General features: G+C 43.2%; 1 protein-coding gene across 1 annotated transcript in view; it reads right to left on the reverse strand.

Annotated features, from left to right (window-relative positions):
- Positions 1 to 9732: 9732 nt before the first annotated feature.
- The window catches only part of NCKAP1L (NCK associated protein 1 like), a 120155-nt gene continuing 105723 nt past the window's right edge, over positions 9733 to 24164 (reverse strand). Inside the window, exons 28-31 of the mRNA XM_007949606.1 lie at positions 21299 to 21415; positions 20846 to 20955; positions 16623 to 16712; positions 9733 to 9864 (exon numbers count right to left, since the gene is read on the reverse strand). Of these exons, the coding sequence (XP_007947797.1) occupies positions 9733 to 9864; positions 16623 to 16712; positions 20846 to 20955; positions 21299 to 21415 (449 nt within the window). The remainder of the gene's footprint in view (positions 9865 to 16622; positions 16713 to 20845; positions 20956 to 21298; positions 21416 to 24164) is intronic.

Here is a 24164-nt window from a genome sequence, read left to right on the forward strand (position 1 = left end):
AGGAAGAGACAGGACCGCGGCTGAGCCTCGGCCCCTAACCGGAGACCCTCACCCACATTCCGGTCCTTTCCCACCTGCGGCTGGCGTGGACTAGCCAGGCTGGTGTCTCTAGGCTCGGCCCAAGCTGGCAGAGCTGCAGTTCTGCGGATCCTCCTCTCCCGCTGCCCAGCCAAGCTTTGGGCTTCTAGTCCGAGCTCTCTACGCCGCCACTGCCGCTGCCGCTGCTGCCGCCGCCGCCGCCGCGCGCTGCCAGAGCCGCCTCCTCGCCTCTACCCTCCTCCCCCGGCCAGGTCCCCCCCTCGTTTCCCCTCCCTTCTTCTCTTCTGCCCGCCCGTCGGTCTCTCGCTCCTAGCAGCCTCTCCTCCCTCTCCCAAAGGAACGGTTCGAAGCCGGGGGCACACACAGACAGGAAAGCCCAAGGGCGAGCGAACGCACACAGGCGCCCGGTGTAAGTGGCTGCGTGTGCTCCGCCCGGGTGTGTGTTGAGTGCCTGCTTACGGAGTGCAGGGCAGGCGGCGCTCAGGACCTCAGGGTGTGCGGTTCTGTGGGTTCACTTGGTGTGCGTTTTGAGTCTCCTTGTATGTGTGAGCAGTTTCATGTATCCACGTGTGACTACCTGTGTGTGTATCCCACGTGTGAGGGAGGGGTAAGGATGAGCCCAGATACCTCCCTGGTGAATCTAGGCACTCTGGCTGAGTGAATCCAGCCTCAGGCCAGGCCCTCACACCTGAGTTCTTGTCTTTGAAGGGAAAAGTTCTGACTGTTACTCTAGCCTGCTTCAGGATGCCTGTAACTACACCTCTGGAGGGGGGGAGTGTCTCCCAAGTTCAAACCTCTCCAGGTCAGACAGTACCACACCATCATTGACTACTGAAGACTCCAAACAACCATGAAATCATTCCTGATACTCATCTCAGTCCCTCCTGCACCACCATTCCAGCTCATTTCCTCTTACCCAACTTCACTGAAAGAAATCTAGGAGCTAAAGGCCCAAGACAAAATAGCCTAGCTGTTTAATATGTATTTATGGGAAAAAAAAAAATGAGCTCAGATTTTAACTCAAGACCTTGAAACAAAGCAAAACCTCTTCCATCCAACTGAGTCCTACCTGGGAGTCTTGCAGAAACCACCTGTCTTCCTCAGGATTATTCTCCTTCTTAATGGCCACTTATACTTTGGCATTGGGGAAAATCCTATGTAAACAGAAGGTGTGGATGTATGTATTCACATATGTAACTGCTGGATCCACTGATCCAGGCCACTGATACAGAATCCCAGAATGTAAATTTTAATTTCAAGAACTCTATAGGTTGGAAGGAAGGATGATCAGGAGAAAGTATTTACTCTAAATATCTGGTAGAGGCCCTTTGCCCTGGCAATGGAGGAGAAAAGAAGTGAAGTGGTAGAGTGGAGAACAAGACAGCTTATCACCACTGAGATGCCAAACATAAAAGAATTTCAAGTTAGGTCAGGCTTTTAGATTTGGCGGGATAGAAGTGTCAGCAGAAGCAGCTCCCAAGAAGTAAAGAGGCAGAAGGAGATGGGAAGTCAGAGATGGAGAAAAAAAGTGAAAAGAATACTGGGACTTCCCGTCTCTATGCATCTAACTTCAGCACACATCCCCCTTCCCCTTCCTTGCCAGAGAAAAAGTTCATGCCAAGAAATAGCTGCATGGGCAACCCTAGTCACACTCCCTCACAATCTAATTCTCAAAATCTGGGAGCAATCTCATCTCTTATCAACTGAAAAAGGAATGGGCTGGTTAGACTACAAAAGAATAGCAAATTAGGATTAAAACTAAATAGCTCTAATTAGGAAATTAGAATGAGAACTAAAGAGCTTCCCAATTTAATCAAAACCAAAACCAACCCTACTGCCATTGAGTCAATTCCTACTCATAGTGACCCCCTAGGACAAAGTAGGGGTTTCCAAGGAAGCAGACTGCCTCATCTTTCTCCTGCAAAGTGCTGGTGGGTTCAAACTGCCAACTTTTTGTTTAGCAGTAAAATGTCTTAACCACTGTGCCACTAGATTTCCTTTCCCAGTTTAAGCAAGTATTTAAACTAGAAGAGGTGGCAAAGAGGCAGATGTATCTCTCAATATTTCTTGTCAATATAGTAGCATACCACCACCCCTGCCCTTCCATGCCTCCAACTCCTAACCCATTTTAAGAAAAGGGAAATTTACAACAAAAAAAAAAGTTAAACCTGAAACAGATTTTAAAGTCCATCTAGTCCAGTCCCCTTTGTATAACAAATGGGAAAATAAGCCCAGAAAAAAAATCCAAAGCCAAGTCTCCCAACCTTTTTTCAGTACCTTTTCCACTATGTGGCTCTCTTTCCTTTTCAGTCACTAGTCCTGGCATTTAACCTCAACCTTATTTCTCTTGTTGCAATTTAATCCCATTTCTGCCTTACCCCACTTCTAAAGTGGTAAGAACAGTGGTTAGCAGCCTAATGCTGTTCCATTCATAGGCTCAAGACTGCTACTCTTTCTCTTCCTGTCTCTTCCTCGTTTCCCACCCCCACTTTTTCCAGCATCCTTCTCCCAATATCAGTCCTTTCCTTTTTAGCTTCTGAGCTGCTCCCTGCCTCCTTGAGACCCTGCCTTCTCACTCCCCTACCCCCATAATCCTTTCCAACAAGTTTTGAGTTTGATAGAGACCAAAAATGATGCTTTGGCAGCAAGTGACGGATGGATGTGATCTGCCTCCTACGGAAATGCTATTTAAAGGGGCGGCCTCACAATCCTCTCCTTCCAAAGTGACAAGAGAAAAGCCTGCTCCTCAGTCTCTCCAGAGCTGCAAACTCAGCTCAAGTTCACTTCTGACTTCCTCAACCTGCAACCTGGCCTGCTGTTCCTGCTTCCTATTCAGGTGGGAGGGAGAGCACTTGACAACTCATTGAGGTGTGGGGGCTGAGAGGGGATTCATCTTCATCTCCTTTTATGACAGGTACTTAAAGAGAAGCAGGAGGCCTTGTGGGGAGGAGGACTAGAACAGTCTTCCCCCAACCACGTGAGTGCATTTCAACCATGTGCCAGCTTCCTCTCAAAGTCAAACTTTGTTGGAGAAGAACTGACAAAGGCATGAGGACGGAAGATTAAAGAAGACTTGTCCCTAGCTGGGGTTACTTGGATGGTGCAAATGGTTAAGCTGCTAACTGAAAGGTTGGTGAGTCAAGTCCACCCAGAGGCACCTTGGAAGGAAGGCCTGGTGACCTTTCAAAAGATCGTTGCCATTGAAAACCCCATGGAGCACAGTTCTACTGTGGAACACATTGGGTTGCCATGAGTCAGAATAGACTCAACAACAACTGGTTTGGTTTGGTTCCTAGCTAGGACCTTCCCCCTTCCCCACTCCAACATCTCCACAGATCCCACTTGAACCTCAATCAAATCCCCAAACTGAATGAGCTTGCCTATCAAGTTGCTAAACTAGGGCCTAAGTATAGTATTCTCAGTGCCCTTGAACTGACTATAAATGATATCTTCTAATAATGTGGTATAAATAATGGAAGTTAAATAATAAAAGGCCTAGTCTTGATTCTGCCATTAACTGTGTGAACCTGGATAAGCCATTTTACTTCACTTCTCTGTACCTGTCAACTTCTTTTGTAAAATGAGGTGATTGAACTAAATCTCAAAGCTCTCTTTCTGCTGTAACATTTTACAACTCTGGAATTCTAATAATTCCCAAAGGCAACGTTGAGCTCTGGGGGTAAAAAGGGAAATATTAAATGACTAGTTCAACAGATAGGTTATTGGCTTTTGGCCTCCCTCCAGCAAATGAATTTAGATTACCCCCTCCCTCAGATCTGGCCATTAACCCTGGGTCCTGGGATTCAAACCACAGTTGCTCCTTTCAAGCGAAGTGCTAGACCCAGCCCTACTGCACTTTGAGGTTGCCCTTACCTGCCCAATGAACTGGACACCATCATCAGGGACAGTGGCATCACTAGAATCAGTATCATCCGGTGTGGTAGCTCATGGTGTCTCTCTCTCTCTCTCTCTCTATCTCTATCTCTCTCTCTCTCTCACACATACACACACACACATACATCATGGACCTCCTCCCATATCAGACCATACAGAATACTAAGTAATGTTTATTATCAATTTTAATCATAGAATAATATGTGATACCTATAGTTATAAATTGCTTGTTGTTGTTGTTGTTATGTGCCATCAAGTCAGATCCAACTCATAGAGACCCCTCCTTGTGTTTCCGAGGCAGTATCACTATGGAAGTAGATTGCCCAACCTTCCTTCCGAGGAGTGGCTGGTAGGTTTGAACCACCAGCCTCTGGTTAGCAGTCAAGTGCCTTAGGCACTATGCTACCAGAGCTCCTATAAATTGCTTAGATGTAATATTTCTTAGATTATATAATTTTTTAAATTGTTTTGTAAAATTTTTCAACATTGAATTATAACATTAGTAACTGAGCAGAAGACTCTCTTGATTTTTCTCCTTTTCTTTTAATTACTATTTCATTCTCAAAGAAAGCTATTGATAGAGATTCAAAAATACTAATTACCACAATATTATAGCTAAAACACCAGAAAATCTGACACATGAGTGCATTTCAACCATGTGCCAGCTTCTCAAACCATGTAATTTGAAGCATCATTGTAATTGGATAATAATGACAGCTCTGACCAGAGTGCATTAGAAGAGTTCAAAAAGTAAATTAGCATAGAGTTTTAGTCTTGTAGGTGTATTGATACATGTAAGCTGGGCTTATGAAAAACGTTTTTATTGTTAAACCACAGGGATATTTTTATAAAAAATAAATTTCTGCTGCAACACTGCACAAAAATTTTATAGCCATTTGGCGTCACCATCTCTGACAGTGCCACCCAGTGCATCTCGCCTTCCCCACACTCTCCAAGTTACACCGCTGGGCAGGGAGGCAGTGTTTCTGCTGGCCAAAGGCAACAGAGCGCCTCTGCAAGCATCTCGCCCCAGGCCTGGTGGGAGGGATAATTCCATCTCATTGCAGCAAACAAGTTAATGGAGATTTTAATGAAAACACTGTGCTAATGAAAATGCTGAGACTAGAAACTACTCTCTGCCTGCAAGACCAAACAATTGAGGTTGGAATTTCTCCCTGATAGTTATTCCTCTGTTCTTTTTGGACCTGAATAAAACTAGCTGAGAACAGAAAGCAGTTCATAGTTGATTATGGCCCAGGTTATAAGAGGTCAAAGACCCTCCTACTCATGGAAGCAAATTGCCTGAAATATTAATGGTTCCTGTTACCTCATCAGTAGCTCTGGTGGCTCAGTGGTTAAAGCATTAGGCTGCTAACCATAAAGGTCGGTGGTTCAAACCCACCAGCTGCTCCACAGGAGAAAGATGAGGCAGTCTAATTATTTCATTATTTACAGCCTTGGAAACCCTGTGGGGCAGTTCTACTCTGTCCTGAAAAGGGTCATTATGAGTTGGAATCAACTCGATGACAGAGGGTTGGGTTGGTTTTGGTTACTTCACCTTTTCTTTCACTTCTAGTTAGGCATTCCTCTTTTGTTTTTTGGTAACATCATGTCCTTTCTCCCATTTGCTCATTCTAGCAAGGTCTCTGAATTCTAACAACGAAGTTTTCCCACATGGAGAGGAAGTACATTCAGGTAGACATTGTCTAGGACTGAACATCAGACTTTGGTCCTTGTTGCAGTTCTACTGCTAAATATGTGAGCTTCATTAAATTATTTAACATAGCTAAATCTATTTCCTGACCTGACAATAGGGAAGTCTGCCCTTGCAGAATTATGAGAATGCAAAAGTGCTTTGAAAAAGTATGGATGATAAATATGTGTATAATTATATGTTTCTAAAGAGACATTATATCAAATGACAAAATGTTAGAAATGGAGAACAGATCAGTGTTGCCAGGGGTTAGGAATGGGGAGTAGGATGGTGCATTAAGGAGGTGGGTGTGGTTATAAAACATGAGAGATCTTTGTGGTGATGGGGCTGTTCTGTACCTTGACTGTGGTGGCAGATACACAAACCTATGCATGCAATAAAGTTGCATAGAACTAAATACACTTCTTTTCTTTTAAAACAAGAAAAATTGGGGAAATCTGAATAAGACCAGTGGGTTTTATCAATGTAAACATCCTGGTTGTGATATTATAGTTTTACAAGATGTTACCAATGGAGAAAACTGGTAATGGGTACATGAGATCTCCTGTACTGTTTTTCACAGGTGCATGTCAATCAATTATCCCAACACAATTTTCAATTTGAAAAAAAATAGATACTATGTCTACTCTCTGTCTTCCTGCAGCAACATGTCCTGCTGTTCTCTAGGAGATTCCTTTTAACCAGGTCATGCAGATGGAAATGGATCTTCATTCCCTCAAGAACCCAGAAAAGATGTAGGAGATCCTGCATAAAGAGGGAGAACAATGTGGTACAAAACTCAAAATCATTTGGAGGCAAAAAAAAAAAAAAAGGTGGGGGCCAGGTTTGGTGTAACCACTGAGACTATGGCCCCTAGCTGCCCTTCAGGTCTGGAATTGAACCCACAACTGTGGTTTCCAGCCAAACAAAGTACAGGCATGTGAGTTAAACATTTACCTCAAGTAGACACACGCCCTGGAGAGAACAATCATGGGAGAAGGAAGGGCTGCTTATGCACAGGGAGATAGCTCAGGGTGCAGAAGAGTATGAAGGGATGGACATTGGGAAGAGGTAACTATGGGGAGGAAGTGGGAGGGGAGCTGCTGCATTGTAAATTTTGGTCAATGACATGAGACAAAGTATATGTGAACTGCTGTATGAAAAGTGAATGTACTCTGTAAATCTTCACCCAAATCCTAATAAAAAAAAAAAGAACCCAGAAAAGGTACAAGGGTTGGTTACTTGGTTACTTCACCTCTGATATTCTGAGTCTTTTCTTCCTCATCAACTACCACTGACTCGGCAGCTTGACCCTAAGAAGCCCTGGTGGTGCAATGGTTAGGCACTTGGCTGCTAACTGAAAGGCTGAAAGGTCCCACCAGGCACTCTTTGGCAGAAAAGACCTGACAATCTCCTCCCATAAAGATTTCAGCCTAGGAAACTCTATGGGGCAGTGGACAGTTCTACTAAGTCAGAATAAACTTCACAGTGCACAACAGGCTTGACCCTGAATCACTCCTTAGAATGTAATGCCCTTCCATGGCAATTAGCTGATGCATGAAGCAGAATCTTCTGTTGTATCTATCCTGAAGAGGAGACAGTTGTTAAGAAAAAGCTCTTGTGTTGACAGTGACACTGAGGAAGACAAAGACAGAGAGGTACATGGAAGGTACAGAAAACAAAGATGAAACCTTTTGCATGTACACTACTGCACTGTCAGTGATAACAAGTATTGATCTACAGGTAGACAGATAGGTGGACAGGCTGAATGATCAGGTTATGTCTAGGCATGGGGAGAGTGTGCCCATGACCATGTATAGGATTGGCAGACGATGTTTCTACATGTGTATTTGTAAGTGCTATAAGAATGTCCAGGTGTATAGTAGAACTGACAAGGGACAGGGTTGTGGTGGCTTCTTGACCACAGCAAGCTACCCTGAGGGAGCAAGGAGTTGGGCCTGTGGACGTGGGACCATGGTCGCAGGGGACATCGAGCTTAATTGGCATAACACACTACACAAAAACATTGTTCTACATCCTACTTTGGTGAGTAGTGACTGGGGTCTTAAAAGCTTCCAAGCAGCCATCCAGATGCAATGATGGGTCTCTCCTCATCCACAACAAAGAATGAAGAAAACCAAAGATGCATGGAAATAATTAGTCCAAGGGAGTAGCAGACCATGCGATCCTCAGCCTATATGACCATGAGACCAAAACTAGATGGTACCCGGCTACCACTGTCAACCACTCAGAGGGGATTGATGCAGAAGATCCTGGATAGAGCGGGAGAGCAATGTGGAACAAAAGTCAAAATCATAAAAATAAATTTTTTAAAAAAAGGCAGGTTTCCTGGTCTGATAGAGCCTGATGATAAAGCTCTGAAACTATGGCCTCTAGTTACCCCTCAGGTAACTGAACTCACTCCTGTGCCTTCTAGTCCAACAACAGACAGGCATATGGGGTGAACATTTACATCAAGTAGTTACACTCCTTGGAGCAATCAATCATGGGAGAACAGAAAGGCAATGTTTGCACAGGGAGACAGCTGGGTTGGGGGTAGTGCATGGGAGGGAGGGACACACAGGGAAGAGGTAACTATAGGGAAGAAGTGGGGAGACAATTATTGTGGGGAATTACAGTCAATGTCATGAAACAAAATGTGCATGAACGGCTGTATGGAAAATGAATTTGCTCTGTAAACTCTCACTCAAATCACATAAAAATTAAAAGAGAAAAAACTTGTGTGTTGGTTATGGGTGCCGAGTTAAGCAAGTATTAACTGAGCCTGGGTCTCTACTGAGAAACAAGAAAAATAAAGATCAAACATACCTACAACATTGAAAAACAGCTATCAAATAGCTTTAATAAAGGTCAGATGGTTTTGCCAAAAACAATTGCTTTCCTTTCATCATAAAAGTATGGACATGACCCTAATTAATCAACTAGCTAATTATATTTGCCCATTTCAGCCATTCTAGACCTGTGACATATATGATATATTGCTGCAGTCCTCCCTAGTAGTGGGTGCACAGACGTGATGGATGGGGGCCACTGTTTGCTGCCATGGAGTTAACTAAACCTAGTTTAGTGCTGTCTTGAATGCCCTGGCCTTTGTGACACTTGAAATTCTAATTAGTGTAGAAAAGGGCTAAGTTAAAACAGCTTGTACTCCCTCAAGGATATCCAGTCTTGGGGCGTTACAACCTAATGAGGTCTGTGAAATTTAAGATCTAGAAGCAAAATCCCTGCCTGAAGCAACAGCTGTACTCAGCCTGTCAAGGGGATCTGGGGTAAAATGAGTTCCTCCAGGTAGGAAGGAAAGTACCCCAAAATGGTATTGGAAGGAAAACCCACATGACTCTGGGCCAGTGAGTTGTCCTAAAACCTAGAATTGACCTAGACTGACCTTCTGCTCTGGGTTATCCAGGAAAAAGCATGAGGGATTAAAGTTAAAAAAATGTGAGAACTTACTCATTACCCACAATGTGCAGTAGAGCAGGTGGGGGGAATTGGGGGCAGTGAAAATCTCTAAAAAGCACTTCCTATGGCAGAGGAAGAGACTCAATGACTTCTAAAGTCCCCATAAAGGAAAAGAAGGGTTCCTTTGCTACTAGTCTGCAGTGGGAGCAGGCTGAATGTCTGCTGAACCCATTTGGAAAAGGAAGAGAGGAAATAATCGTTCTAATGAATGTGCAGGAGACAATAGCAGCTCCAGTGGGAGGATTATAAGCTCATTATGGTTTAATATGATGATTGATCATCTCTGCCCGCCAGCATCATCCTAGAATAGTGATGAAGGTCGGAGAGACCCATGCCAGTCAGAGCTCATGCTCTAGACACCAGAAGATGGAAAACATACTGGTAGATTGCTTATTTTTCATTGTAAAAATTCATATATGTGGCCCCAGTCCCCTTCTATTTTCTGCTGTAAACTTCCCCCAAGCCTGCCCCACTTCTCTGTGATTTCTCACAGCAATCTGACTTGTTCCTCTGTATGCCTGTTATATGCCTATTCATCTGCTCTGGCTCTGAGCCTCTCGCCAGTGACCCCATCCCCATTCCCACCCCTTGAAAAGATGGCCACAGCTTCCACCATGGCATGGGTTTCAGTGTGTACTGGCAGCCACCCGGTTCAGGTGGAAGGCCCGGGAAACCTCCCGATAGGCGTTTCGAAGCAGGACATAAGGGAAACAGGACTCCAGCATGTCCAGGGTCAGGAAGGATGACTCCTCCACCACCTAGAAGAGACAGTGCCAAGAGATGAGAATATCAGGTAGGGCATACCTCTGTGACTCCCTGTCCCTCCTGAGCTCCTGGGGTTCTCAGAGGTCCTTAGAGCTACAAGTGAACAGCATTCCGAATCATACTCCCCGCTTCTTCCCTCATTTGGTTTGGTTCTACAAAGGCAAGGTGGCCTCTCCAGCTCCATTATAATGGCCCCCATCCCCCTCCTCAGGGCTATGTGAAGGGCTCAGAAACAGGTGGCAGCAAAGAATCACTTCCCTAGTACCAGAATAAGCCCCATTCTCTCCCATCTGGGTGCTAAGTTATATGTACGTGGGCAGCACAAATGCAGGTAGGAATGGATAAAAGTGCTAATTACAAAGCTTTGCAGAGAGGAAAACAATCACCACTACCAGTCAAGGAAGAAGGGCCTGACACCTACCCAAGTCCTCTTGGGCTGGGCCTCAGTCCCCTCCCTCTCTCAGTACAGTGCTCAGGGAACAATAAGGATGCTGCATAAAGGAGCAGGCATGATTAATTAGTTTAATTAGAAGCCTGCATGCTATGGTAGTCCCAGCAGCCCCCACAGCCAAGCAGAAAGATCTGATGCCTGGATAAGACTGAGAGCAGGGTGGCAGGAGGAGGGGGGGAGTTCAGGAAGAGCAGCACAGCTTAGTGTTGGACTGGAGGGTCCTCATCCCTGAGGAGGGAACAGAGTGTATTTCCATTCAGCACCCTCATTATCTAAAGGTTGTAGGACTTAAAAAGCACACTCTGTGGGAGGAGGTAACTATGGGGAGGAAGTGGGAGGGGAGCTGCTGCATTGTAAATTTTGGTCAATGACATGAGACAAAGTATATGTGAACTGCTGTATGAAAAGTGAATTTACTCTGTAAATCTTCACCCAAATCCTAATTAAAAAATAAATAAATAAATAAATTACTCTGTAAATCTTCACCCAAATCCTAAAAAAAAAAAAAAGCACACTCTGGAAAGAAGTGTCCCATATCCTCTGGCAATACACACAGATGGGCCCTCCCCAAAATGTCTGGTTATTTCAAGTCCTGAAAAAGCACTAATGAAAGAGAAACTACCCTATCACTCTAACGTGTTTCTTCCTCTGAAGGTCTTTCAAGTTTTCAGATTTGTAAGATTCTTTTATTCCCAAGTACATGCATACATAATGCACATCACAGCTTGAGAAGAGCAGATAGTACAAGCTGAAGGAAATGAACCTATCTGTAAAACTCAAGACGTGATCTTAGGTTTGATGACAGAATTCCTTACTAGGCAAGGTTTTCAAACTCTGAGAGCCAGGAGAGAGATATGATCTCTTTTCCAGTATACTACCCTCAGGACAGGAAAATGGGTGATGACTTCAGGAAGAATTCACTGAACCAAGTATATTCTTCACTAAGTCGGGGGGCGGGGGGAGAACAGGCTTCAAAAGGTTGGAGGTTTGCGTCCACCCAGAGGCACCTCAGAAGAAAGGTCTGGCAATCTACTTTCTGCAGTTCTACTCTGACACAAATGGGGTTGTCATGTGTCAGAATCGACTTGACAGCACTGATTCTAGTTAAATAGAGAAAGTTCAAGGTAGTGGAAACAAACAGCCTTAGAGTGAAAGCCAGAAACAGGTTCCAGTCTGAAATCTTCCCATATATTTTAGGGGAGATTATCAAGTGTCATCTTTCCCTCCCTCTTCCTCAATTTCCTCACCCAAAAATTGGAAGGACTGGACTAATTGCCAGGACGTAATCTGGTTCTGACAATCTGGAATTCCATGATTCTATCAGAGAGTCATCTCTTCCCCCATGAAATCCATGCCAGGCACAGGTTGGCAAGACTGGGAGTGGGCACTGCCAAGGCTTGACAGCCAAGACAGAAAGAACCCAAGGGGAGAAGTACCCAGCCAGGATTTGGGGCTACATGAGTAGCCTCTTAACTCAGAATACAGCTCTTCCCTTCAGTCATTTCCAATATCTCTGTGGAAACATTTGCATTTAAATAGCTTTACAGCAGCTAGTCCCCCCTGCCTCCCCCTGATACTAGCTCTGTTCCTGCCAATTTTCTGGCCTCCCTGTTAGGCCACAAGGGGAAAGCCTCTTCCCACAATTTCAGGGTGGCGACAGTAGGGTAAAGCAGAAGAAGGCAGGGCTGTGGGCAAGATACAATCGCCTCCTATCTTACAGAGGTGGAAAACGCCAGAGGGAATGAAGCAGCACATCTAAATCATCCAGAAACTAAAGTGAGCAGGAGTGACAGGGAACTGGCATTTGTTGAGCACCTACTATGTACTAAGCACTTTCACATATATTATCTCATGAATCCTAACCACTCATAAGGATCATTACCTGGTTTAATAGTATAGACTAACAGAAGAATCAGAGACTGAGAAAGATTAATTAACTTGCCCAAGGTCATGCTGCTCCAAAGATTCTGCTCTATGTGACACACTGCTGGCATTTGCCCTCCCTCTACCTTCATCCACACCCACCACACATAATACACATACATACCCCCTCATTTCCATTCCCTTCTCCATTATAATCTTTAAACAGCACAATGGAGGCCTTTTTCTAGCTGGAGAAACTGAGGCATCCATACCACATTGGTGTCTGTGTATTCAGAGGGAGACCTGAAGGGAGTCCCAGATATCCCACCCCTATCATCTGTGGTCCTGGGTCAAGGGAGACCTACTGTTTCGGTTACCTAGTGCCACTCTGACAGGAATATACCACAAATGGAATAGCTTGAAGAAACAGGAATTTATTCTCTTACAGTTTAGAGGCTTTAAGTCCAAATTCAAAGTGCCAGGCTCTAGGGGCTGGGTGAAACCCCCTCAATCTTGGGCTTCAGCTCTGTCTCCTGCTCCCGGCCCACTGGAGCTAGAGGCTTTTCTGCTGGCTGCTGAGACTGACAAGCCCAAGGTTGACAAGTAAAAAGGCACAGTCCCAATGTTACCAAACTACACAGCAGGCCATTAATTCAAGTCCATTGAAAGTTCCAAGGTCGGCAGAGCGTGGCAGGCTGCTGAACAATGACATGGCTACATGCAGGGTCCAATCATGCCATAGGCTAGAGACCATTCCCAAGGCTTCTCCTTATATACAGGAAACAGATCACATCCATAAGGCAGCTGCTCACAGTAGATTCTACCATGGCATTCATTACCAGTCTCATCATGGGGAATCCTACCTCCAGCTGCCCAGCCATTCAATCAGGCCCAGCCATTCAACCAGGCCCAGCCAAGTTGACACACAAACTTAACTATCACACCCACATACCATAGGTCTAAATTAAAATTAAGCTAATAAACTATTATCTCCTATCTTTCTACCTTTGCAATATATTTTATAATGTCACAGGAGGCCAGGTTTGAATTCCAAACTTTTAGATTTCTCAGAAGAGGATGAAAAGAGGGAACTCAGGCCCAATCCCCTCTCAGTGGCCACCCCCACCTTGAGGGCTTTGTCCTTTGTATAGTTTAGGTATTCTGTATACCTAAACTCCAGCGACACTCTGGGCACTAGGACATCCACCAGTAACACAGGTTGCCTTGGTAGGATGGAATGGGAGAAGAAGCACCACATAGGCCCTATTAGTAGGCTGGATGGAGATGCTTGGCAAGGAATTCTGGGCCCCCAAATATCTTGAGTGTGGTCTTCCACACTCTATCTGGGCATATCCTCTCCCCATGAGCCAAAGAAAAGCCAAAGAAGGGCTTCTTAAACACAAGACCCAGGGCAAGAGCCCCTCCCATACATACCCCTACTTGAACCAGACTTGTAGAGCAAGTGTGAGTTTGAGGGAAACACAGTCATGAGGAAAGATTAAAAAGTTAACTGAGTGGGAGAAAACTGTGAAACAAAACCCAAAATAATAAAAAAGACCAGGCTTGCTGGTCTGATAGAGACTGGTAAAACCCCTGAGACTATAGACCCTAGTCAATCTTGGGGCCTAGAATTGAACTCACTTCCATGGCTTCCAGCCAAACAGTAGACAGGCATATAAGGTGAACATTTATACCAGGCAGGTACACTCCTCAGAACAATCCATCATGGGAGATCAGAAGGGCAGTATTAACACAGGGAGATAGCTCAGAGGGCAGGAATGCATAGGAAAGGACACATGGAAAAGGTAAAAACAGGAAGAAAGTGTGAAGAAAGCCATTACATTGTGGGGATTGTGATCAATGTCACGAAACAAAATGTATATGAACTTCTGTATAGAAAGCAAATTTACTTTGTAAACTTTGACCTGAATCACAATTCAAAATAAAAAAAGTTAACTGAGTCAGAGGTCCCAGAACTTTCTGCCAAAGTATGGGAAAGCCCACAGCTTGGGAAGAAAGGAGAAGATATAGAAGTTGCCTGATTTGTGGCCCACCTGGCTCCCTGTCTTACAGCTTTCTCAGCTAAAATCTCTTCCCTCTTCTGAGCCCTTGCACTGCCTTCCGTACCTCAACTCAGCTCAGCGATCTTCCATAGAAGAAGAGGTTCACAGTATCCATAAAGATAAGAAATATAGTGGTAGGGAGAGGTCAGGTAAAACCAAACATGTACTAAACAGGTAGTTACAAATGAGGTAGACAGTTGTTCCACTAGATCAGACTCAACAATTCTGTAGGAAAAGGAGCCCACTCAGCTGGGCGACAAGAAGACATTCTCCTGTGGAGAAATTCTTGAAAACTCTAGGATTACAATTAAAAAATGTGCAGAAGACATGAATAGACACTTCACCAAGGGCGATATTCAAGGGGCCAACAAACATATGAAGAAATGCTCATGATCATTAGCTATAAGAGAGATGCAAATCAAAACAACAATGAGATACGATCTTGCTCCAGCACTAGTAGCAAAGTTCAACAAGACAGAAAATAACAAATGCTGGCGAGGTTGTGGAGAGATTGGGACTCTCATACACTCCTGGTGGAACGTAAAATGGTACAACCATTGTGGAAAGCAGTATGGCGATTCCTTCAAAAGTTGGAATTAGAAATACCATTTGACCCAGCCATTCCTTTACTAGGTATATATCCTAAAGAAATGAGAGCCATGACAAGAACAGACATATGCACACCCATGTTCATCGCAGCACTATTCACAATAGCCAAAATATGGAAACAACCTAGGTGTCCATCAACTGAGGAATAGATAACCAAACTATGGTACATACACACAATGGAATACTATGCAACACTAAAGAATAATGTAGAATCTGCAAACACCGCATAACATAGATGAACTTGGAGGACATTATGCTGAGTGAAATAAGTCAATTACAAAAGGACAAATATTATATTAGTCTGTTATTGTAAAAGTTAAGGAAAGGTTTAGATATGGAAGGAAATTTTCTTTGTTGGTTACCAGGGGTAGGAGGGGAGGAGAGGGAACACTTAGATAGATAGAGATAAGTACTGATTTGGATGAAGAGAAGGGCAATGTACCAAATATGAGTGATCAATATGGTGGCATTGAGGAAGAGAAAGACATAGAGAGGTACATGGGAGGTAAAGACAACAAAGATGAACCCTTTTGCATATACAGTACTGCGTTGTCAGTGAAGGCAAACATGGGTACATGGGTGGATAGATGGGAGGACAGATGGGTGGACAGCTGAATTAGTAGGTATGTCTATGAAGCAGGGAGTGTACCCAAGAACATGTATAGGGTTGGAAAACAACAGTCCTATAAGTTTATGTGTATGATCTGAATTCCCAGGTATATAGTAGAGCTGACAAGAGACAAGGTGGTAGTCACTGCTTGGTCACAGACAGCTACCCAGAGAGACCGAGTAGTTGAACCTGTGGGCTCAGGACCATAGTCACAGGGGACATCAAGCTCAATTGGCATAACATACTACACAAAACATTGTTCCACCTCCTACTTTGGCAAGTAGCGACTGGGATCTTAAAAGCTTGCAAGCTGCCATCTAGACACAATGATGGGTCTCTTCTTGTCCAGAGAAAAGAAGAATGAAGAAAACCAAAAATTCATGGATACAATCAGTCCTAGCGACTGGTACATCATGCAATCTGCAGCCTATACGACTATGAGACCAGAGAACTAGATGGTGCCCACCTACCAATATCAACCACTTGGAAGGGGATCTATGTAGGAGATCCTTGATAGGGAGAACAATGTGGACAAAACTCAAAATCATTTGGAGAAAAAAAGTGGGGGGACCAGGTTTGCTGGTCCAGTGAAGCCTGGTGGAACCACTAAGACTATGGCCCCTAGCTGCCCATCAGGTCTGGAATTGAACCCACACCTGTGACTTCCAGCCAAGTAAAAGACAGGCATGTGAACTGAACATTTACCTGAAGTAGATACACTCCTTGGAGAGAATAATCATGGGAGAAAGAAGGGCTGCTTATGCACAGGGAGACAGCTCAGGGGGCAGGAGGGCATGGAGGGATGAACACAAGGAAGAGGTAATTATCAGGAGGAAGTGGGAGGGGAGCTGTTGCATTGTGGTAAATTGTGGTCAATGTCATGAGACAAAGTGTATGTGAACTGCTGTATGGAAAGTGAATTTGCTCTGTATATTTTCACCCAAATCACAATGAAAAAAAAAAAAAGAAAGAAAGAAAGAAAACTCTAGTATTACAGGACAAGTCTAGAATGTTAACTAGAATATAAGAATTGGACCCAGAGGGTCAGGCATGCTTTTTCGTGATGACAATGACAGGGCCCAAAGATCCTAAAGAGGAGTTTCCCTCTGGCCCTTCCTCTCTCTTATCCCAGACCAGCCTAAACCAGATACATACCAAGCGCATGAGCAGAGAAATGGATTCCCGATTTCTGGTTTTCAATTTGTCAGTCTCCTGGCCCAGCTGCAGGAGGCTGACAGAAGCCACCTGCAAAAGAAGAATTTGTAAGGAAGCATATTTTTTTGGAGGTCAAAGTAGGACAGCCTCGGGCTATAGGAATTTAAGAAAAGATCAAGAAGGAAACTTAAGAAGGGCTGGGATGTTCCTGGAGACTCAAGATGGAAAGTATCAAATCCCCTAGGTTTCAGAGACCAACATTGCCTGTAAACCCAGTCTGGATCCTGTTGGTCTGCCAGTGCAGACACCCAGAAGATTATTGAGGGACTGAAGGAAAGGTTGCAAGGGGCAAGGAAAGAACCTAGGACAAAGGCAGGTGATAATGTTTGCCAGGAGATGAGTCTCCCTTACCTATGCAGGCCTCCAGATAGCACTGTCAACAGGCTGTTGACAGCTGACTCCCCACCCATTAGAGACAGAGCTGGCCTCTGAATCAGACCCAGTGCTCTTGGTATTCTCCTCCTGTCAACTCCCAAATGACTGCCATCTCTATTTACCTCCAGGGCCCCAAAATATCAAACAGGCAGGAAGAAAAGTGATTAATTACAGGCAGTTCCCAGTTGGTTTATGAATGTCTGACTTACTGACAACTGTACTTGCCCTTTAATGTTATGTAAATTTGCCCCCACTTTGAAACAATCCAACCAACCCCTACTCACAACAAATTCTTCATCACAATCATTTTCACTTGCTGCACATGCACCTTTTAAATCATTTACAAGATTTCAAGCCTTTTCTTGCAATAAAATAACGCTAAAAAAGAACCTTATGCACCTGTTCTGACTGACCTACAAATTCTTAAAGACACAGTTAGGACCTGATCTTGTTCATAACTTAGGGATTGCCTGTATATCCCAGACCCAGGTTACTTGCATTTGGCAAACAAAGAGGGTACAAGGGCAACAGAAAACACAAACAAAGCCCGTTGCTGTTGAGTTAATTCTGACTCATGGCGACCCCATGTGTTACAAAGTAGAACTACTCCATACGGTTTTCTTGACTGTAATCTTCATGAAAGTAGATTGCCAGACCTTTCTTCAGTGGCACTGCTGGATAAGTTAAAACTGCCAACCTTTACGGTAGCAGTCAAGTGCAACATTTGTGCCACACAGGGAACTTAAAAGGGGAAAGAAAGGAGAAATCCCCTTCTCAGCTCATGTGTGAATTCCCTCTACATCTAAAGTGCTCCGAGCCCTTTCTGTATGGACTGGTGGTCCCAACTTAAATAAACCCTCGAACTAAGCTTCCAGATACTGACATGTACTTCTCAGGACAAGGGTATAATTCCTGAGAGAACTGTGTTTCCTCCAGAAGGGAGACAGACAAGTCCCTAGTTCTTAAATCAGAACCATGCCTATATAAGCCTCCTATTACTAAAAGCTCCGGCAGGCAGTGGGTAATGGACCATGTATCCAAAGTGTGTAGATGGGATTCCTCCATGGAGGATTAGGAATGGAAAAACTCTGAGTCCTCTTTCAACTCTGGAAAGAGATTACTTAGTGTTTTTCCAAAGGCAAAACAAAGATCAATGATGATAATTACAGAGACTCAAACTTTGGCTAATTTTTTTTTCCCAAAACACTTAGATGCAACCTATAGAAGAATAGGCTGCCTAGTTTCAAGAAAGAAAAAAAAAAAAAAAAAAAAAAAAAACCCACTGCCATCAAGTCAATTCCAATTTATAGTGACCCCATTGAGTTTCCAAGGCTGTAAATCTTTATGGAAGTAAACTGCTTCATCTTCCTCCTATGAAGCTGCTGGTGGGTTTAGAACCATCTACCTTCTGGTCAGCAGCCAAATAACTTACCCATTATGCCATCAGAGCTCCTTTTAATTTTAAGATCTAGGCCCTAAAAATCAGGGCTTTAAATTGATTCATCCCAGTTGAACCCCCTGCTGAGAATTTATACATAAGAATCACCTGGGGATCTTCTTAAAATGGAGACTCTGATTCAGTATATCTAGGGTGGAAATGTAAGTTCACAGCAAGGGATCAAACCCGAATGAACCAGTTCAAAGCCCTACTAGAAATCTAGAGTCTGGTGGCTCAGTGCCTAAAGCATTTGAATGCCAACCCGAAGATTAGCGGTTCAAACCCACCAGCCACTCTGTGGAAAGAAGATGGGACAGTCTACTTCCTTAAAGATTTATTGCCAAGAGTTGGATTGACTCTTTGGCAGTGGATTTTTTGGGGGGTTTTCTGGTTCTTAAAGTAAGGTCCTACGATGAGCAGAAGCAGCATTGCCTAGGAACTTGTAAATGAAAGTTATCCAGCTCTACTCCTGAACTACCGAATCAGAAACTCTTCAAGTGATTCTGATTTACACTATTTGTCATGTATTGAATTGTTTCCTAAAAAAAAATATGTTTACTTGGCTGGGCCATGATTCTCAGTGGTTTGGCAGTTATGTAATGATGCAATTTGGCAGTTTTGTAATGATGTAATCATTCCCCATGATGTGATCTGATGTGATCAGCCAATCAATTGTAAACGGATTAGGGTGAGATGCAACACCCTCACACTCAGTTCACAGCCCTAATCCAATGTAAAGGGTGTTTTCCCTGGGATATGGCCTGCATCACCTTTTATCTTACAAACCTCTCCACCTCACATTTAGTCATCTCACTTGTCATGGATTGAATTGTGTCCGCCCAAAATATTGGACCCTGCACTGACAATCTCCTAGACCAGGGGAAGAATGCCAAGACACATTGAGATCTCCAAGGAACCCTAGGTCCATAAATTTTGTAAGGAGACAAGGACCTTCCCCTGGAGCCAACAAAGAGAGAAAGCCTTCTCCTAGAGCTGGCACCCTGAATTTGGACATCTAGCCTCCTAAACTGTGACAGACTGAAGTTCTGTTGTTAAAGCTATCTACTTTTAGTATTTCTGTTAGAGCAGCAATAGATAACTAAGACACTGTTGTTGTTATGTGCCGTGGAGTCAGACCCGACTCACAGAAACCCCTCCTTGGGTTTCTGAGGCAGTATCACTACAGAAGTAGATTGCCCAACCTTCCTTCTTAGGAGTGCCTGGTGGGTTTGAACCGCCAGCCTTCTGGTTAGCAGTCAAGTGCCTTAGGCACTACACTACCAGAGCTCCTAACTAGTTATTGACAACTTACTAGTAATAGAGTTGGAAAGAACCTCATGTTGTTGTTGTTGTTGTTGTTTGCCGTCGAGTCGGTCCCGACTCATAGCGACCCCTCCTTGGGTTTCCGAGGCAGTATCACTATGGAAGTAGGATTGCCCAACCTTCCTTCCGAGGAGTGGCTGGTGGGTTTGAACCGCCTGCCTTCTGGTTAGCAGTCAAGTGCCTTAGGCACTACACTACCAGAGCTCCTAACTGGTTATTGACAACTTACTAGTAATAGAGTTGGAAAGAACCTCATAGAGGATTAAAAAAAAAAAAAAAAAAATCTCTCTCCAACTTTGATGTGAATCAGATCACCTGGAGAGCTTATTACTGGACTTGCCCTAAGCAAGAAAACAAATCTGTTGCCTTCAAGTAGGTTCTGACTCATGGCAACCCACGTGTATAAGAGAAGAACTGTGTTCCACAGGGTTTTCAGCGGCTGACTTTTCATAAGTGGATCAGTAGGCCTGACCCATCTCTAGGTGGACTTGAAGCTCTAGTCTTGCAGTCAGCAGCCAAATATGTTAACCATTTGCACCACCCAGGGATGGATCCAGTTTAATGTCCCTAATTATAAATGATAAAGCTGAAACCCAAAACGTTTGGCTCCTCAGAGGTCACATGGCTTTTTAGTGGCAGATCCAGAATGAGAATTCAGATTTCCTGATTTTTAGTCTAACAATCTTGCCAAGCATTCAGGTGTTTTTATAAAATGCCATCAAGTAAATTCTAATTCATAGCAACCCTACAGAACAGAGTAGAACTGACCCATAGGGTTCCCAAGACTGTTAGCACCAGGGCTCCTCAAGCATTCAGGCAGAGATTGAAATAAAAGCTGTTAGAGAATTTTGAAGAAACTACTGCCTTTCCTAAAGTAGACTCTCATTATTTACTGAGTTAATCAGATGATGGATTAGACTGGATGATCTCAAAAGCCTGTTCAATAATAACATTGTATGGATTTATAGCAAACCAATTCTTATCAGACCTTGCAATCTTTCATTCTTTATAACCAAGACTCACTCACCACTAGAAATTCCTTGAGGTGAGTTTCAATGTTCTTGTTGTAGAGTGTGAAGAGGGCAGCAGACACCTGGATGATAGCTTTGGTCAAGCAGTGAATATTATTGTTGTAACCTAAGTTGTTAATGATAAAGGGAAAGAAACAAAAGGAAATGACAAGGTAAGCCACTCCAGGAGACCTTAACTCATAATTTCTCACTTTTTCAGGCTGGCCCATCCCTATGTGATGCCACAATGACCAGAAGGCATTTTGGGATCAGGGAAGAATATTCCAAAGAAATTTCATTGGAATTGAATTTCATGCAAAGTTCATTCATTCTCAGATGCTTTTTGGAACAGAACTTTACATCTGAGTGAGAAGTCTATCTTCCAGACAAGTGTCTTCATCTCATCTCCCTACCCTGGGACACTAACCTAAATAGCACTAGTCCCTCAGACTTACTCCTTCCTTACTTACCATCCTTCTCAATGCTATAGAAGGAAGAAGGATCTGTGGCAAGGAGTGGGAGGGAAACTGCAATGAAGATCAAGAGCAAGCAGGCCACCTTATATTCTTCCTCAGGGGATGATGTATCTGATGAGAAGAAAAAAGAAGAAAAATGAGTAAGGGCAACAAATAGGAGTTATCTTCTATAGGGGTCCTATTTCACATGAGTGGTATGAGGATCATGAGAAAATATCTATGAAAAATACATTAAAAGCACTATAAAACCAAACCAAACTCACTGCCATCGAGTTGATTCTGACTCATAGCAACCCCCTTTGGGTTTCCAAGACAGTAAATCTTTACAGATATAGATTGCCCCGTCTTCCTTCCACAGAGTGGCTGGTGGGTTTGAACTGCCAACCTTCTGGTTAGCAATCAAATGCCTTAGGCACTATGCCACCAGAGCTATTTATAAAGCACTATAGGCAAGTTATTATTACAGAAAGGAACTGGACTAGCATTCACTTATAGTAAGGTGCCTGAGGTGACTGGAGGTCCCCTCTGGTGACTGAGTAGAGCTTTTAGCTAAGGGTCCTGCTGAAATGCAGTCCCAGGGATGCTCTGCCAGCTGATGGATGGGGTAAAAAAGCAAGAAGAAGAGGAAAGTACTAGGGAAGGCTCTCATCTAACAAAAGAGAGGAAGGAGGGGAGGGTGAGTCTGGAAATTTTGAAAGGGCAGAACACCAGCTTCTTGTTGTTGTTAGGTGCTGCCAAGTTGGTTCCAACTCATAGTAACCCCATATGCAACAGAAAGAAACACTGCCTGGCCTGCACCATCCTCACAATCTTGCTATTTGAGCTCATTATTGTAGCAACTGTTCAAATCCATCTTGTTGAGCATCTTCTTTTTTGCTGACCCTCTACTTTATAAGTGATGTCCTTCACTTGGTCTCTCCTGATAACATATCCAAAGTACATGAGACAAAGTCTCACCATACTCTCTTCTAAGGAACATTCTGGCTAAACTTCTTTCAAGACAGATCTGTTCATTTTTCTGGCAGTCCATGGTAAATTCAATATTCAATATTGCCAACACCGTAATTCAAAGGAATCAGTTTGTCTTTGATCTTCCTTACTCATTGTCCAGCTTTTAAATGCATAGGAGGCAATTGAAAATACCATGGCTTGGGTCAGGTGCACCTAAGTCCCCAAAGTGACATTTTTGCTTTTTAACACTTTTGGTCTTTTGCAGCAGATTTGCTCAATGCAAATTTGATTTCTTGACTGCTGACTTCCATGCCATTGATTATGGATCCAAGTAAAATGAAATTCTTGACAACTTCAATCTTTTCTCCATTTATCATGATGTTGCTATGGTTCAGTTGTGAGGATTTTTGTTTTCTTTATATTGAGATGTAATCTACACTGAAGGCTGTAGTCTTTGATCTTCATCAGTAAGTGTTTCAAGTCTTCTTCACTTTCAGCAAGCAAGGCTGTATCATTTGCATATCTCAGGTTGTTATTGAGTGTTCCTCCAGTCCTGAAGCCATATTCTTCCTCACATAGTCCCGCTTCTCAGATTTGCTCAGTATACAGGTTGCAAAAGTATGGCGATGCACACCTTTCCTGATTTTAACCATGCCGTATCCCCTGTTCTGTTCAAAAGACTACCTCTTGGTCTATGTACACATTCTGCATGAAGACAATTAAGCATTCTAAAATTCCCATTTTTGGAAATGTTGTCCATTTCTTACAATCCACACAGCCAAATGCCTTTGCATAGTCAATACAACACAAGTAAACATCTCTGTGATAGTCTCTGCTTTCAACTAAGATCTATCTGACATTAATAATAGTATCCTTCATTCCACAGTCTCTTCTGAATCCAGCTTGAATTTTCTGGCAATGCCCAGATGATGTACTGCTGCAACCATTTTTTAATTATCTTCAGCAAAATTTTACTTGGGTATGATATTAATGATACTGTTTGATAATTTCTGCATTCTTTTGGATCATTTTTCTTTGGCATGAGCACAAATATGGATCTCTTACAATCAGTTGGCGAGGTAAGTGTCTTCCAATTTTCTTGCCATATATGAGTAAGCACTTTCAGCATTTGCATCCATTTGTTTAAACATCTCAATTCATAGTCTGTTAATTTCTGAAGGCTTGTTTTTTTCTTCTAATGTCTTCAGTGCATCTTGGTCATTTTCCTTCAAAATACCATTGGTTCTTATTCACATACTACCTCCTGAAATGGGTGAACATCAAGCAATTATTTTTGGTATAGTGACTCTGTGTATTCCTTCCATCTTCTTTTGATGCTTCCTGTGTTATTCAATTTTGCCCATAGAATTCTTCAATATTGAAACTCTTGGCTTGAGTTTTTTTCTTTAGTTATTTCAGCTTGAGGAATGCGGAACATGTTCTTCCGTTTTGGTTTTCTAACTCCAAGTCTTTTTATATTTCATTATAATCTTTGTCTTCTTGAGCTGCCCTTTGAAAACTTCTATTTTATACTATTATTTCTTCAGTACCCTTTAGCTACTCTACATTTAAAAGCAAGTTTCAGAGTCTCTTCTGACATTCATTTTGGTCTTTTTAAAGACCTTTTGCTTTCTTCACATAGGATATCCTTGATGTCATCCCACAGCTTCAGTCTTTGGTTGTTAGTCAATACCTCAAATCTACTCTACAGATGGTCTCTAAATTTAGATGGAATATACTGTAGGTCACACTTTGGCTCTCATGGGCTTGTTTTAATTTTCTTCAGCTTCAACTTGAACTTTCATATGAGCAATTGATGGTCTGTTCCACAGTTGGCCTCTGACCTTGTTCCTACTTAAAATTGAGCTTCTCCATCATCTCTTTCCATGTTGTTGTTGTTGTTATGTGC

This window comes from Orycteropus afer, unplaced genomic scaffold (assembly GCF_000298275.1).
Source record: "Orycteropus afer afer isolate SDZICR_OR568_19922 unplaced genomic scaffold, OryAfe1.0 scaffold00247, whole genome shotgun sequence".
NCBI classification, from domain to species: Eukaryota; Metazoa; Chordata; class Mammalia; order Tubulidentata; family Orycteropodidae; genus Orycteropus; species Orycteropus afer.